The sequence below is a fragment of the Manacus vitellinus genome, unplaced genomic scaffold (assembly GCF_001715985.3).
Source record: "Manacus vitellinus isolate BGI_N305 unplaced genomic scaffold, ASM171598v3 scaffold_47_pilon, whole genome shotgun sequence".
In the NCBI taxonomy this organism is placed as follows: domain Eukaryota; kingdom Metazoa; phylum Chordata; class Aves; order Passeriformes; family Pipridae; genus Manacus; species Manacus vitellinus.
This window is the reverse complement of record NW_021940585.1, coordinates 1,611,539-1,625,739: the sequence shown is the minus strand read 5'-3', so window position 1 is coordinate 1,625,739 and position 14,201 is coordinate 1,611,539. Positions and strand designations below refer to the sequence as shown.

General features: G+C 52.5%; 1 protein-coding gene across 1 annotated transcript; it reads left to right on the top strand.

The window, feature by feature from the left end:
* Positions 1-3,164: 3,164 nt before the first annotated feature.
* Positions 3,165-13,528, top strand: MTCH1 (mitochondrial carrier 1). Its single transcript, XM_029962477.1, has 11 exons — positions 3,165-3,315; positions 4,329-4,435; positions 4,871-4,948; positions 5,254-5,311; positions 6,034-6,085; positions 6,830-6,889; positions 10,010-10,103; positions 10,464-10,511; positions 10,693-10,760; positions 11,447-11,522; positions 11,920-13,528. The coding sequence occupies exons 1-11, from the start codon at positions 3,165-3,167 to the stop codon at positions 11,992-11,994; spliced, it is 867 nt and encodes a 288-aa protein (XP_029818337.1). The 3' UTR covers positions 11,995-13,528.
* Positions 13,529-14,201: the final 673 nt, after the last annotated feature.

Genomic DNA, 14,201 nt, shown 5'->3' with positions numbered 1-14,201 from the left:
CATAACAGTGCAAGTGCAGGTCTTCCATTTTCCTTTCCTTTCCTTTCCTTTCCTTTCCTTTCCTTTCCTTTCCTTTCCTTTCCTTTCCTTTCCTTTCCTTTTTCCTTTTTCCATTCCTTTTCTTTTTCCTTTCCCCTGTCCTTTCTCTTTCTCCTTTTCTTTCCTTTCTTCTTTCCTTTCCTTTCTCCTTCCTTTCTTTTCTCCTTTCCTTTCCTTTCCTTTCCTTTCCTTTCCTTTCCTTTCCTTTCCTTTCCTTTCCTTTCCTTTCCTTTCCTTTCCTTTCCTTTCCTTTCCTTTCCTTTCCTTTCCTTTCCTTTCCTTTCCTTTCCTTTCCTTTCCTTTCCTTTCCTCCTTTCTCCTTTCTTTTCCTCCTTTCCTTACTTCCTTGTTTGTTTCCTCCTTTCCTCCCTTGTTTGTTTCCTCCTTCCCTCTTTTCTTCCTTGTTTCCTCCTTTCCTTTTTTTTCCTTGTTTGTTTCCTCTTTCCTTTTTTTCTACCTTGTTTGTTTCCTCCTTTCCTTCCTTGTTTCTTTTCTCCTTTCCTTCTTTTCTTCCTTGTTTCCTCCTCTCCCTCTTTTCTTCCTTGTTTTTTCCCTCCTTTCCGTCTTTCTTCCTTGTCTGTTTCCTCCTTTCCCTCCTTGTTTGTTCCCTCCTTTCCCTCCTTCATTCCCCCTTCCTTTCCTCCCCCCTTCCTCCCCTTCGTTCTCTCTCCCCCTCCTCCAACTCCCCTCTCCCTCTCCCTCTCCCCTTTCCCCACCAAACCCCACCTCACTCCCCTCACGTTCCCCCGATCTCTCCCGTCCTTTCCCCTCAGGGCCGCGCTTCCCCGCGCGGCCCCGCACGTGGTATCGCGCCCCGCTCCCCCGCGGACGGCGCGGTGGGTGGCGGCGGGCGCGCGGCCGGTGCCGGGCCCGGGCCATGGCGGCGGTGGCGGCGTGCCCCGGGGGGCGCTTGTCGCCGCCCGGCGCTGGCGGCCCCGCGGGGGAAACGCCGGCGGCCGCTTGAGGGAGCCGAGGGGTCTCTTCGTGTCTGCCTGGGCGGCGGGGTGGCCGCGCAAGCCACCCCCTGCTCTACGTCAAGTGCTTGGTGCTGTCCGGCTCGGGGGACTGGGGGAAGTGGAGGGAGGAAAAGGGGAGGGGAGGAAGGGGAAGCGCGGGATGGGAAAACGATGGTGAGGGGGTGAGACCCCCCCGTCTGTGAGGGGGAGGTGGCGGCTGTGGAGTGTGGCTTGTGGAAGAGGGCCTGATGGGGCCGGGGTCAGTGCCGGACAGCCCCCCTGTTTCTAAAAGGACCCTTCCGTTGGGGGGGGTGGTGATCACTATATACAGCGCCCCCCTCTTCTAACAGGCCACCTCCGTGGTGGGGATCAGCTAATACAGCCCCCCCTGTTCCAACAGGACCCCTCTGTGGGGTGGGGATCACTATATACAGCCCCCCCATTATAACAGAACCCCTCTGTGGGGTGGGGATCACTATATACAGCCCCCCCTGTTCTAACAGAACCGCTCTGTGGGGTGGGGATCACTATATACAGCCCCCCCTTTTTTAACAGGACCCCTCTGTGGGGTGTTGATCACTATATACAGCCCCCCGTGTTCTAACAGGACCCCTCTGTGGGGTGGGGATCACTATATACAGCCCCCCTTTTTCTAACAGGACCCCTCCGTGGGGTGGGGATCACTATATACAGCCCCCCTTTTTCTAACAGGACCCCTCCGTGGGGTGGGGATCACTATATACAGCCCCCCCTGTTCTAACAGGACCCCTCTGTGGGGTGGGGTCACCTAGGGAGTGGGGGAGCACCTATAGAATGGGAATGGGATATAATGGGATAGAACGGGGCATCAGGACCCCAGTGTAACGGGAGGAGGTGGGCTGGTGTAGAGTGCCCCTGTGGGGACCTCCATGGGATGGAGATCAGTATATACAGTGATAAAAGGACCCTGTGTGCAGTGGGGGCACCTAGGGAGCACCCACAGAATGGTAATGGGATATAATGGGATATAATGGGAGATCAGGGCCCCAGTAGGATGTGGGGAGGTGGGCTTCTGTATAGTGTGCCTGTGGAGACCTCCATGAGGTGGGGATCAGTATATTCCCCCCCACCAATATAACAGGACCCCCTGTGTGGTGGGGGCACCTATGGAATGGGGAGCATCCATAGAATGGTAATGGGATGGAGTCCCTGTGTATAACAGGGGATCAGGACCCCAGTATAAAAAAAAGGGGCACCTGGGTTCCCAAAGAGTGTCCCTATGGAGACATCCATGTGATGGGGGTCACTGTGTATACAGCCCCCCGTTATAACAGGACCCTCTGTGTGATGAGAACACCTATGGAATGGGGGGCACCTATAGAATGGTAATGGGATGGGGTCCCTGTGTAGAATAGGGGATCTGAACTGCAGGATAACAGGGGAGGTGGGCTCCTGTATATTGTCCCTATGGAGACCTCCATGGGATGGGGATCACTATATACAGTGATAACAGGACCCCCTGTGTGGTGGGGGCACCTATAGCACTTATAGAATGGTAATGGGATATAATGGGGGATGTAAAGGGATATAGTGGGGGATATAAGGGGATATGACAGGGAATCGGGGCCCCAGTGTAATGGAGGGAGGTGGGCTTCTGTATAGTGTGCCTATGGAGACCTTCTTGGGATAGGGATAACTATATACAGCCCCCCATGTTATAACAGGACCCCCTGTGCAATGGGGGCACCTGTAGCATGGGGAGGACCTGTAGAATGGAGAACCTCCATATGTAATGGATGGGGTCCCTGTGTGTAATGGGGATCTCTGTATAAAAATGGGGGGACTGTATAATGGGGGGATGAGGACCCCCATACAGTGGGGGCTCCTTTATAGTGGGGGCATTGGGACCCCCTCCTGTGACAGGGGATGAGGACACCTCGTACAGTGGAGACCCCTATAAAATGGGGGCATGAGGATCCCCTCTGCAGTGGGGGCTCCCATATAAGAAAGGATGGGAAACCCCTCTATAGTGGGTATCCCGAGAACCTCTCTGTAACAGGGACCTCCAAAAATGGGGGAACAGGGCCCCCTGTACCCTTGGGACCCCATATAATGGGAAGGGGAGTGCCCACGTCAAGGCATCCCCGTCTGTCTGAGGGTGATAGGGGCAATGTGGCCCTTTGGCAGCTCATGGATGCTGGATCCAGGCTTTGGGAACACCAGGACAGGGACGTGCTCACGGGGCTTCTCTCACAGGTTGGGCACGAGCCACTACCTCCAACTGTTGGAAGAAATGTGCTGGGAAGGAAAGTCCTGTACCTGCCTGGCTTCTTCACCTACGGTGAGTGAAGGTCCCCTCCTGCCAACACTGCTCCAAAACAACCCTGCAATAACCTGTCCCCCCTGCCCTGCTCATTGCTGTTGTAGATGGAGCCCTAAGGGGACAGAAAGACCAAGAAAAGAGGAGGTAATATGTTCAGAAGGAAAAAACCAGTAGTATTTTGCTCTCTTTGGGAGAGGTGGGTGAATATTTTGTGACCTGCAGTCACAGCAGTTTTGCTGTGGGGAAGGGGAATGCACAGTCCTGAAAGCTGAGTTGGGCCAATCCCAAAATCTCAGCAGCACCCATGGGTTGGGAACCAGCACAGGAGCAATGCAAGAGCACTGAAAACCCGTCCTGAGACACCAAGGGCTGGAAACACTCTGATGCTGCCCTTTGGAAGATGCATTTTCCAAACAGATGGGCAGTGTTGGGTGATGGAGGGGGCAGAGCCCTCCTGGCTTCACTTGGACAGCACCAGCTGGGGAGCAGGAGCAGTCAGTACCCACCAGCACGCAGTGGGCTGTCTCCCACCTTGTTCTGTCAGGGAGAAATTGGATCTGTTGGCTTTTTTTTGTGACTGGAGACCTGAGGAAGTTTACCTGGGAGGAGGGGGTGGGGCAGGAACTAAACATGGGTTTGTGAGATCCACATTAACCCTGAGTCTGACCCCTGGGGGTGGAGGGAGAAGGTGACACCACACAGCAAGTGGGATGATCCCTGGTGACACCACGTGGGATGATCCCTCCCGACCCTGGTTCAGTCCAAACTTGCCTTGTAGCCCTTTCAGGTGAGCAAAACCATCAAAAGATGAGAAGGAGCCCAAAATACTGGAGCTTTCCTTCCAGATTAGACAGATGGCAGGGAATAAGAATTCTTGGCATCCTGTATGAAGCTTATTTAGAACTGTTACATTAATAAATCACTTATGGTGGGACTGGTGTGGTTTTGGCTGAGTGCTGGAGGTGTTTGGGGTGTCTCTCCATGAGCTGACCCCTCCCTGACTGACAGCAGCCTGGTGTTTACTCACCCAGCCAGACACATCGTGGAAGTGGATGGGAAAAGAGGCCTCTTCCGTGGTCTGACTCCTCGCCTCATCTCAAGCACTTTATCAACCATCACCAGGGGGAGTGTGAAGAAGGTAAAGGTCGGATTCTCTCTCCATTAATCACCTTGCTGGGTCAGTCAGTGCTACTGCAGCAGAGCTGGGAGCCTGCAAGTGCCTGCAGCCAGCCAGGACTGCACGTGGAGGACCAATGCACCCATCCCTCTCCATGTCCTAAGGGCTTGGAATAACCCTCCAGCACCCATATCCCCAGAACTTTTTTCTTTTAAATTAATTTTAATTTAATATGAACATTCCCTTGCCTTTTAGCTTTTGTCAGCAGTTTCATGACCCCTCTCTTCTTCTGTTTTACTTTCCATCCTTCCTTCTCCTGTATCCCTTCTTGCCTTTTTGTCTTCTCCTCACATCTAGAGCACAACTGTTTGTGGTTTCCCTCTGTCCTCAGACTCTGAGGGTTTGTGGGGCAGAATCTCCATCAGTTTTGACCATGTTTCTTCCTTCTCCACTCAGGCTTTTCCACTGGAAGACATGGAGCATGTGTCTAACAAGGATGATGTGAAAACTTCCCTTAGGAAAGTGGTGAGAGAGGTGAGAAGTGGATATTGTATGTTAATGAGTGATGGGGAGATCCCACTAGGGATGTGGAGAGCAAAGGAAGCTTAAGCTTAAGCTGTGGGTGAGATTTCTGGGAGAGAAACTCAGGGTGAGAAGTCAGTGGTGTTCAGCAGCCACTCTGTGTCCAGCCATGAAATACTTCATAGCAACAGAGGTTTGCCACGAAGAACAGATTTCAAGAGGGACCCAAAATGGGTTTCCCCACATTTAGGGAAAGGGCCTGATCTGTGCAGGTGGAGCAGCACAGCTTTTCATACAGGTGTGTTTGTTCTCCCCAGACATCCCACGAGATGATGATGCAGTGTGTGTCCCGGGTTGTCTCACATCCACTGCATGGTGAGTCCTGTCCCTCCTCCTGGCAGCCCCCTCCAGGCTGAGGATCACCCCAAAACCCTCTTTACTCACACTCTTCTGTCATACAAGGCTCCTACCTGGGTTGGCATCAGGGACTAAGCCAGCCCAGCGATGAGCTGCTCTCTTCCTGTTCATCCAAGAGCTTGTCCCAGAGATTCCATCAGGGTTAGGGCCATTAGCAGCCTTCTAGTACCTAAAGGGGCTCCAAGAGAGCTGGGGGGAGACTTTTACAAGGGCCTGGAGTGACAAAACAAGGGGGAATGGCTTCAAACTGCCAGAGGACAGGGCTAGATGGGATGTTGGAAAGAAATCCTTCCCTGTGAGGGTGGGCAGGCCCTGGCACAGGTTGCCCAGAGAAGCTGTGGCTGCTCCATCCCTGGAAGTGTCCAAGGCCAGGTTGGACAGGGCTTGGAGCAACCTGGGCTAGTGTAAGGTGTCCCTGCCCGTGGCAGGAGGTTTGGAAAAAGATCATCTATGAGGTTCCTTCCAGCCCAAACCTCTCTGTGGTTCTACAAAATCCTTCCCACCACTTACAGGCTCAGCAAAGGCACCCGTTTCTAATGAGTCTTGAAGTGATGAGGAGCTGGACGTGCTGTGAGTTGAGGGAAGGGAGAGCAGGAGGGTCAGGCTGAATTTTCCTTCATGTCCATTGCAAGCCAAACTGGATTTGTTTCTTTACCAGCCCTGTGTTTCTTTCCTCCCAGTGATCTCCATGCGCTGCATGGTCCAGTTCGTGGGCCGGGAAGTCAAGTACAGGTGAGTGGCTGCACCTCTGGGGGTCAGGGGTGCCAGGTGCTGCCATGCCATGAGAAATACAGCAACCCAGGAGGTTTGGGAGAGCAAAAAATGAATCTGAGCTGTGGTTAGAGGGTGGGTGACTTGCAGGATGAGGGGACATGGGAAGGCTGGGTCTGTCACACCTCTGTTCCACCTTGTGCCTGTGGGGTTTTGGGGCTGTAACACACCTTGCTGATCACACAGCGATTCTCCTGCCTTTTTGCTTTATGTGTTAATGGAAAGGGAAGGCAGCAGGGAGGCAGAGGAGATAATACAAAGCATTGCAAGGATTTTCCCAAGTCTTTTCTAGCAATACCTGGCTCTCTGCAGTCACATGGAAGTATGCTAGACAGGATTGCAGCTAACCCACAACAGCCAGTGTGAGTTCCCAAAGGCAGGACAGGGTTCTTGGGCTGAGAATCAGCCTGATCAAACTATGTGCTGTGGTTGTGGCACTTGTGTCCACTCACACAAAGCCATGCAGAGCTCTTGTACCTTCAGCATTAAACAGTTGTCTGCAGGGTGAGTGTTGTCCTGGGTGTTATTGGAGACTGGGAGAGTGCAGACACGACCTTCCTTCCCTCAGACCTTCCTGGTTTGAGGAGAACAAGCTGGAATGATGGCTGGGGAGACACTGCTATGGCTGGGGGCTGCATGTGAAGCTGCACAGGGCAGGGATGGAACAACCCCTGCACGCTCACAGCTCTTTTCCTTTCTTGGCAGTGGTGTGTTCAGTGCCATTGGCAGGATATTTAAGGAAGAAGGGATCCTGGGATTCTTTGTGTACGTGAGTTGTTTAAATATTTTCTCCCACAGTCCAAAGACACCGATGGCTCTCCTGGCTGCTCTGCCAACCTCAGCCAGAGCCACACTGAGCTGAAACCTTGTCTGACCAAGGGACTCTCACATCACCCCCCTGAGCACAGATTAAATCTGTGCCTTTGACAGTGCTCCAGTTTGGCCATTAAGTTTGCCCCAGATCTTATCTTCAATCAAACCTTCAGAACCCAGAGGAAACCCTGTATTTTTTCTTATCTTTCCTTTTCCCTTAACCCTTCTTTGTGTTTCAGTGAACCATTTAGAGCATTTGTTTGTGCAACAGGCACCAAGATCAAGTGCAACAATAAGATCCCTTGTTGAAATGAAAGCCAGGGCCTGGATAAGCTGCACATTGCTCTGCAGGGCACAGTGGGTGCTTGTAATGAGCTGATGGCAGCAGGTTTACCTGTGTGGTTGGGACTGTGAGGCTGCCTTGGCTCAGCAGTGTTCCTGCCTGGACCAGGAGGAGCTGAAAGATGCTTCCAGCTGCTTCCAGGAAGGTGGCAAATTGGTGGGATCACTGAAATGGAAGTTTAGTGGACACCTTTTTGCTTGAAGCCTTAATTAATGCTTCCTGCCTTTCTTTTTCACATCTACACAAAAGAAGAACCACCTGCTGTCTCTGCTTGTGGTGGGGAGATAACTCACTGTATTGTGTCAATAATAGTAAAGGCAGCTCTGAAATTTCAGGAGGGGTTTTCAGGATGCCTTTGGCTCTGCAATGACAAAATGTGGGCCTCCAAATGAAACCTGAATACATCAGGAAGAGGGAAGCAATCATGGGGGGGTCTCGTGAGGAAAGGGCCGGGGATCTGCAGAGTCCCCATCAATTGAGTGTCACTGCATCTTCTCAGCTAAGCTGTGCAGCTCCACATCTCCTCCATTAAATCCAGGTTCCTCTGGGATAGTCCCTGAGTGGGGAGTTTGGTTGGAGCAACCTGCCCACAACCCTCCACCTCCCAGGGAAGTGATATGAAAGCAGCCGCCACATTCCCTTCCATCCACATAAAATAAACACTCCTGGTCGCCTAATTAAACTTAATAGTTCACAGGAAAGGCTTTAACACAACCCAAATTGTCTCAGGAGGGCTCTGAAGTTCTACATGCTCTATAACCCTGTTAGGAAATCCCACTGCTGTGAGGGGACCACAAACTGCATCTGAAGGACCAAACTGCTGGGTTTCTCCTCTGAGCCCTCCTGGTGCAATCCCAGCACATCCACTCCCTTAAAATCATCACAGTGCACTTGTTTCTTGTGGTCTTAAAACCCCTACCCAGCAATAACAGCAGCACACACTCTCTGAACGAGTGCCTGGCTAGAGATAAGTCCACACCCTTCTCCTCATATCTGCAGCAGGCTCCTGCCAGGCCAGAAAGATGTTTCCTGAGCTCTGAAACTGCTGTGCATGGTCAGCTCAAAGGTGGTTTGTCCTTTGCACTGGGGTTTCCTCCCCCTGGGTCACACCACTGTACATCATTCAGGCTTCCTCATCTGCCTGTTGCTGTTCCAGCTTTTCATCATCTTCCAAAAATATTCCTAGTCCAGATGTTGGACATCTCACCAGGTGTGAGAACTGTACTACTCACTTTATTATGGCAATAATAGTGAAGGCAGCTCTGAAGTTTCAGGCCTCAGGCTTGTTGGGTTTGTTTAGTCCCTTTCTGCAGCTCTCTCCCTGGTCTCCAGCATCCCATAAGCTCAGGGCCAGCATCTGTCATTATTTTGGAGGGGAGAAAAGGATGAGATCCTTATTGCAAGTGGAACAAACAATCCAATTCTCTATCAACATAACGGTGAGGTTTTCCTTATGTGCCTCCCCTGGCCCAGCTTTCTGTTTCTGGACTTTATTAAACCCCCATCATATCTGCAGCAGCTCAGGGGCTTCAGACTTGAATTTGAGTTAGAGAAAGGATGCTTTTTACTAAGGCTGAAAGCCAAACACAAAGCAGACCATCTCTGTGGGACCAGAGAGCTTTGATTTCTTTGTCCTGTCTGCTGCTCTCATGTCTCACATCTTTTAAGCCAGCAGATCTTCTGTTGAAGATTTCTGCTGTGCTTGGTCCCTGAGACCTCAGCTGCATCCCCAGAGCTGCCAGGGCCTTGAAAATACAGAGGTTGTCTACAAAAAGTGCCAGCACAGCACGCTGGATCAGAGTCCCAATTGCTGCTCTGCTGCTGCAGCAACCACAGCAGGAAACAAAACTGGTCCCCTGCTCCAAGAGGCAGTGTCATGTTTGGGAAGAAATGAATAAATCAGTGCTTGGAGTTGGCTCTTTCCAGCCCAGCCAATGCTCGTGTGGCTCTCAACAGGCTCATTTTCAGAAGAACTGACCACATCTGCTGGTGAAACACAAGTTTTAACACACACCTGGATCCTCTTGGGGTGGAACAAGCCCTGCAAAAGCAGGAGACCCTGTGCTCGATGGCTGCACTGGTGCAACAGATGCTGCCAAAGCACCAACAAACTGGAGAAACCCTTTGGAATGTTTTGTTAATGTTTTTAGTGCCATTATCTGCAGAAGTTTGGGGGTGCTGGCGCTGCTGGGAGCTTTGGTGTGCTGGTGGGAGGCATAAACCAAAGAACTGTTCTCCTGGGAGCAGCAGGGACTGGGAAAAATCAGAAGGACAGAAGTGCTGCCCCCAGTTAATCCCACTTTTCAGTGGAGTGGGTTGTGCAGGAACAGTCCCTATCATTTTGATTTCTAAAAGAAGAGAGATTCCACAATGAGATGAACTTCTCATCCTGCATCCAAAAAAGCATCTGCAAAAATGGAAACCACTTCATCTGTGTCTTGCTTGGGTTTCTGAGCAGGAGTTGGGCCAAGGAGGGATTTTGGGATAGAACAAGGGGAGTTGAGCCATGCCCAAACAACAGATTGCAAACACTTCTCACTCTAGAGCTGAGTGAAGGCTGGGAGGTCTCTTCCCTGAAATCATCTTCTCTGTTGAAGTTCCTCCCAAAGCAAAGATGCATTTTGAGGAGTGGGTGTCCTGTGTGCTGGTGGAGGGAAGGAGGGCTGGGCACCTCGGAAAGTGGCACTGGGACCCTCCTGCACCTCACAGCCCTCCTTTTGCCATTGCAGTGGTTTAGTCCCTCACATCCTGGGGGATGTCATCTTCCTCTGGTGCTGCAACCTCGTGGCTCACTTCATCAACACCTACGCAGTGGACGATAACGTGAGTGGCAGTGCCCAATGGAGGGTTTGGGGTCTGGACCAGGCACCTGCAGTTGGAAGGAGTTACTGGGAAGTAGGGGCTGATTTAATACAGATACCTGGCTTTGGGTACATCCCTGTGAGAGGGCTGAAGGCGCTGTGTCTGCTCAGAGCTGTGCCTCACCTGCAGTTTGGGGGATCAGATTTGACAGCAAATGCCTTCCCAGATTCTCAGCTGGGGTGCAGCATGGTCACTGTTTGCTTTTTGCCTTGTTCCTCTGCCCCATGCCCTTCGCCTCAGGCACAGGGGGGTGTCACACAGTGACTGTGACAGCCTGGTGTCATCCCCCTCCTCCACAATCCCTGTGGTTTCTCTTTGCAGTTCAGCCAGGCATCAGTGATCCGGAGCTACACAAAGTTCGTGATGGGGGTATGTAGGCAACTGCCATGTCCTTTCCCCTCTTCCTGCCATCTGGGACCTGAGAGCTTGTGGTCTGAGGACAAAGGCTGGTCTGTACTTTACATCCAAATGAGGATAACATGCTAAAGCTGGAGATAGCTTTTTTGACATGGTGAGCATTAGAGAGGCCACTGTTCTCCTCTGCTTTCAGATTGCTGTGAGCATGCTGACGTACCCATTCCTTCTCGTGGGAGATCTCATGGCAGTGAACAACTGTGGGTATGTCCCTCACACTGAGATCTAAAGCTTTCCCTCCCTTTCTTGCAGCCCCTTGTTTGAACCCGCTGCTAACGACCGTAAAGCTTTCCTACAGAACCATAAACCCTGTGGCACCTCGCAGAGCTGGCTCGTTTCCTGTCCCAGGTTGCTTATAATTTTAGATCAGAGGGCACAGACACGAGCAGCAGAAAAGCTCAAGTGGAGAGAAATAGGGAGAGTCGTGGTGGTGTGGTCCAACCTGAGCTAGACTGGAGGCAGAGGGATCAAAGGGACCGTGCTGGCTCCAGGGAGGGGCACGAGGGAAGCAGAGCTCTTACTGCAGTGATGGGTGCAGACAGGAGCAGGACCAGGCTTGCCTTCCCTATCCCACTGCTGCAGGAAATCTGCATTTGTGCTCATGGGAAAGGGATCCAAGCAGCTGGTGGAGTGTTTTCTCAGTATCTTCTGGCTCTTGAAGGAGTAGATACAGTCCTGGACTCTTAACGTATCCAGGTAACGCTCCTTGTTTGTACACTCCAGGGGTAATTAAATTACATGATCTGGTGCATTGTAAATAACGAGCTGGTCATTTGGCCGCCAGCCCAGTGCAGACACTGTTTCTGTGTCCTCACTTACACTCACTGCTGCTCTTGTGTTACCTGTCTGGATAACGTGACATCCCTCAGCTGTTCCTTGTTGCCCCGCAGGTTGCGCGCCGGCCTCCCTCCCTACGCTCCCGCTTTCACATCCTGGATCCACTGCTGGAGGTACCTCAGTGCTCAGGTGAGGGAGCGGGGCACACACTGGGCTTTGGGCTCCCTCTGCTCCTTCCCAAGGTCTCCAGCATTCCCCAGAAGTGCTCTGTAACCTGCTTCTGTCCCTCTGGTTTGGCTCTGGTACCAGCCGTGGCAGTGCTGCCCATTACCTGTCCCGAGCTTGCAGCCTGCAAACTTTCAGCCAGTGCATTGCAGCAAAGGGTCTCTGCCCCTCTCCATCCATCATCCCTGAGGGAAATGCCCGACTCCAGCACCCACAGGGCTGAAAAACCACTTACTCCTCCACAGCAGCTCAGGGTGCCCAGACCTTTCAGCCCTGCCCTGGGCACGAGTCAATCCCTGCTAAACCAGCTGCAGTTCCCTCGGCACAGCTGCCCTGACCCTGTGCTCACTCTCCCCCACAGGGGCAGCTGTTCCGTGGCTCCAGCTTGCTCTTCCGCAGGGCTCCCATCCCAGCTGCCTCCTTCCCCATCGACTGATCCTGGGCAGGGGCAGCTGATGGACGTGGACTCCTCCAGAAACCCCAAGCTTGTTTCGATATGTGTAATGTTTCTATTCTCCGATCCGAAGTCCACGGTGCCAGAACTGGCACCTCCTCTCCAGCAAGGCCAGTGACTGACTGGCTTCTGGACATCTGGCTTCAGGCTCCAGCTGGACCAAAGCTCCATCCTCATGGCTGTCTCGACTGGGATGTGTAGCAGAGAGAGCAGAAGGGCGTTTGTCTTGTCTCTTTGGTCCAGGCTGTAGCTCTGGAGTCACTGGGGAAGTCCAGGAATCCAGAAAATGCCCAGGTACTAAAGGAGCTGCAGGGAAAAAAGACTGCTTCGTGCTGCCCAAGCTGAGAAGCAGCAGGAGATCCAAGGTCACCTCGCTGCAAAGGTTATGCCAGGTGACCACCCTCCTGCCTCATCCTTCTGGAGAGGGCACACCTTTGTGTGGCAGGGAGCTCATCCTGGGCAAGATCAACCTGGGATCCATATTTAAGGTTTAAGGGTACCTGAACACCTGGGAGCAAAACAGAGAAGGGAAACAATCCCACTACAAAGAACAGCAGAGTCCCAGAGAGACAGGTACAGCTCAGCTCAGGGCAGTGTTGGGACATGGACATGGAGAGAGTGCTTGGGGAGGGATATATGCTGCTGATGTCAGGGCTTTGGGAAGGGTCTTTGTATTTAAGGTTCATCCAGCAGAGCTGCTGGTGTGGGCTGGGCAGGCAGGGAGGGGAGCTGGGTTGGACTGGCCCGACTGCTTTGATGGGCATCTCCCAGGCAGCAGCACCAGGAGCCCTGCTGGGCTCCCAAACCCCAGCATTCCCCCTTCACTGATGGACATGGAGGCACTGGATGCCAGTGCTGCCCACAAAGGGCTCAGGGCAGCAGGGGCACACAGCCCAGGGCTGCCTGGAATAAAGGAGCAAACCTGGAGCTGGCCAAAGGCTCATGAGGCACTGGGGTCAAGGGCTCACGGGAGCACGGCTGGCTCTGTGTGTGTAGCAGAGCTCACAGGTGGCATCAGGGCAGGATTTGTGCTCAGACAAGAGTTTTTTTGCACCAGTCTGTGCTGTGATGGCAGCCAGGCAGATTTCCCCATTTTGGTTCCCCCACGAAGCAGTCTTTTGCACAGAGGTGATGCTGCACTCCCTGGGAAGAGGTTGTGGGGTCCATGAGCAGGTTCCTGTGTGCTGCAGCAGCACCAGCTGGGGTCACATCTCATCCTGGTCCTCTGGGGACCCCGGCCTGCCATCACACAGGGTTTTTCTCCATCAGGCAGGGTCGATCCACACTTCCCAGGCAGGGTTTGCAGGACAGTGGTGGTACTTGCTGGGACTGGCAGTCCCCACCCAGCTCCCTTTGGTGTAGTGAAGTTGGTCCTGTCTGTCCTCCCTCCCTCCCTTCCTCCCTCCCCATTTGTGCTACAGTAACAGAAGTTAAATAATGCATGGACCTGTTCCCTAACACCAGAGATGATTTCAAAGAGGATTTAATTATGCTCCAAAATACAGCTATAAAACAACTCTTGGGTGTTCCTGTTTTTTTTTTTTTTAAGTGTGATTTTTTTTTTCTGCATAACAGGCTCTCTCAGGGAAGGTTTCAGTTTAAGACAGGCACTCCCTTTGGTCTTTTCCCCAAAGCAGAGCTAAACCAGCCGTTACAAACTCAGTTTCCCCCTGATTTTCCTCACCTCCATGGAAGATCAGGAGGTTTAGGCTGAGCAAACTGCATTGGGTGCATGTGGAGTGAGGGTGGAGGCAGCAGAGGGCTTGGCTGCATGAGACAATATACATGGGATTAGGGGTTTGGAGTTAAAATTGACCCTGAGGTCTTCTGGAAGGGGTGTTGGAGACCCTTTGCTGCTGTCAGACCTGTCAGGTGGGCTCAGCCACTCCATCTTCCCCCTCACAGCATCCTCACCCACTGGCCTCTGCCTGTTCCAACACTGGGCACTGCATCTCCCGGATCACACCCCACCTGCTCTGGAATATGTACCTTTACCCTCCAAATTAAGGCCACTTTCTGTTGGTCACATGCCTGTGAAACCCCCTGCAGCCTGTGCACAACCTGGCTGCAGCCCCTGCAGTGAGAAGTGCTATTTCCTGTGCTTTGAGGAATTTACTTAAGGAATTTACCTAAGGAATTTTCCTAAACCTGCACCAGAGCAAGCTTCCTGCCAGCAATTTCTGCCCAGT

Bases quoted from the DNA above. Each gene is read 5' to 3' on its own strand.
- MTCH1 (XM_029962477.1), top strand. From the start codon at position 3,165: ATGGATGCTGGATCCAGGCTTTGGGAACACCAGGACAGGGACGTGCTC. The intron at 4,949-5,253 runs GTGAGAAGTGGA...TGTTCTCCCCAG, and splicing joins TTAGGAAAGTGGTGAGAGAG to ACATCCCACGAGATGATGAT. The intron at 10,104-10,463 runs GTGAGTGGCAGT...TTCTCTTTGCAG, and splicing joins CCTACGCAGTGGACGATAAC to TTCAGCCAGGCATCAGTGAT.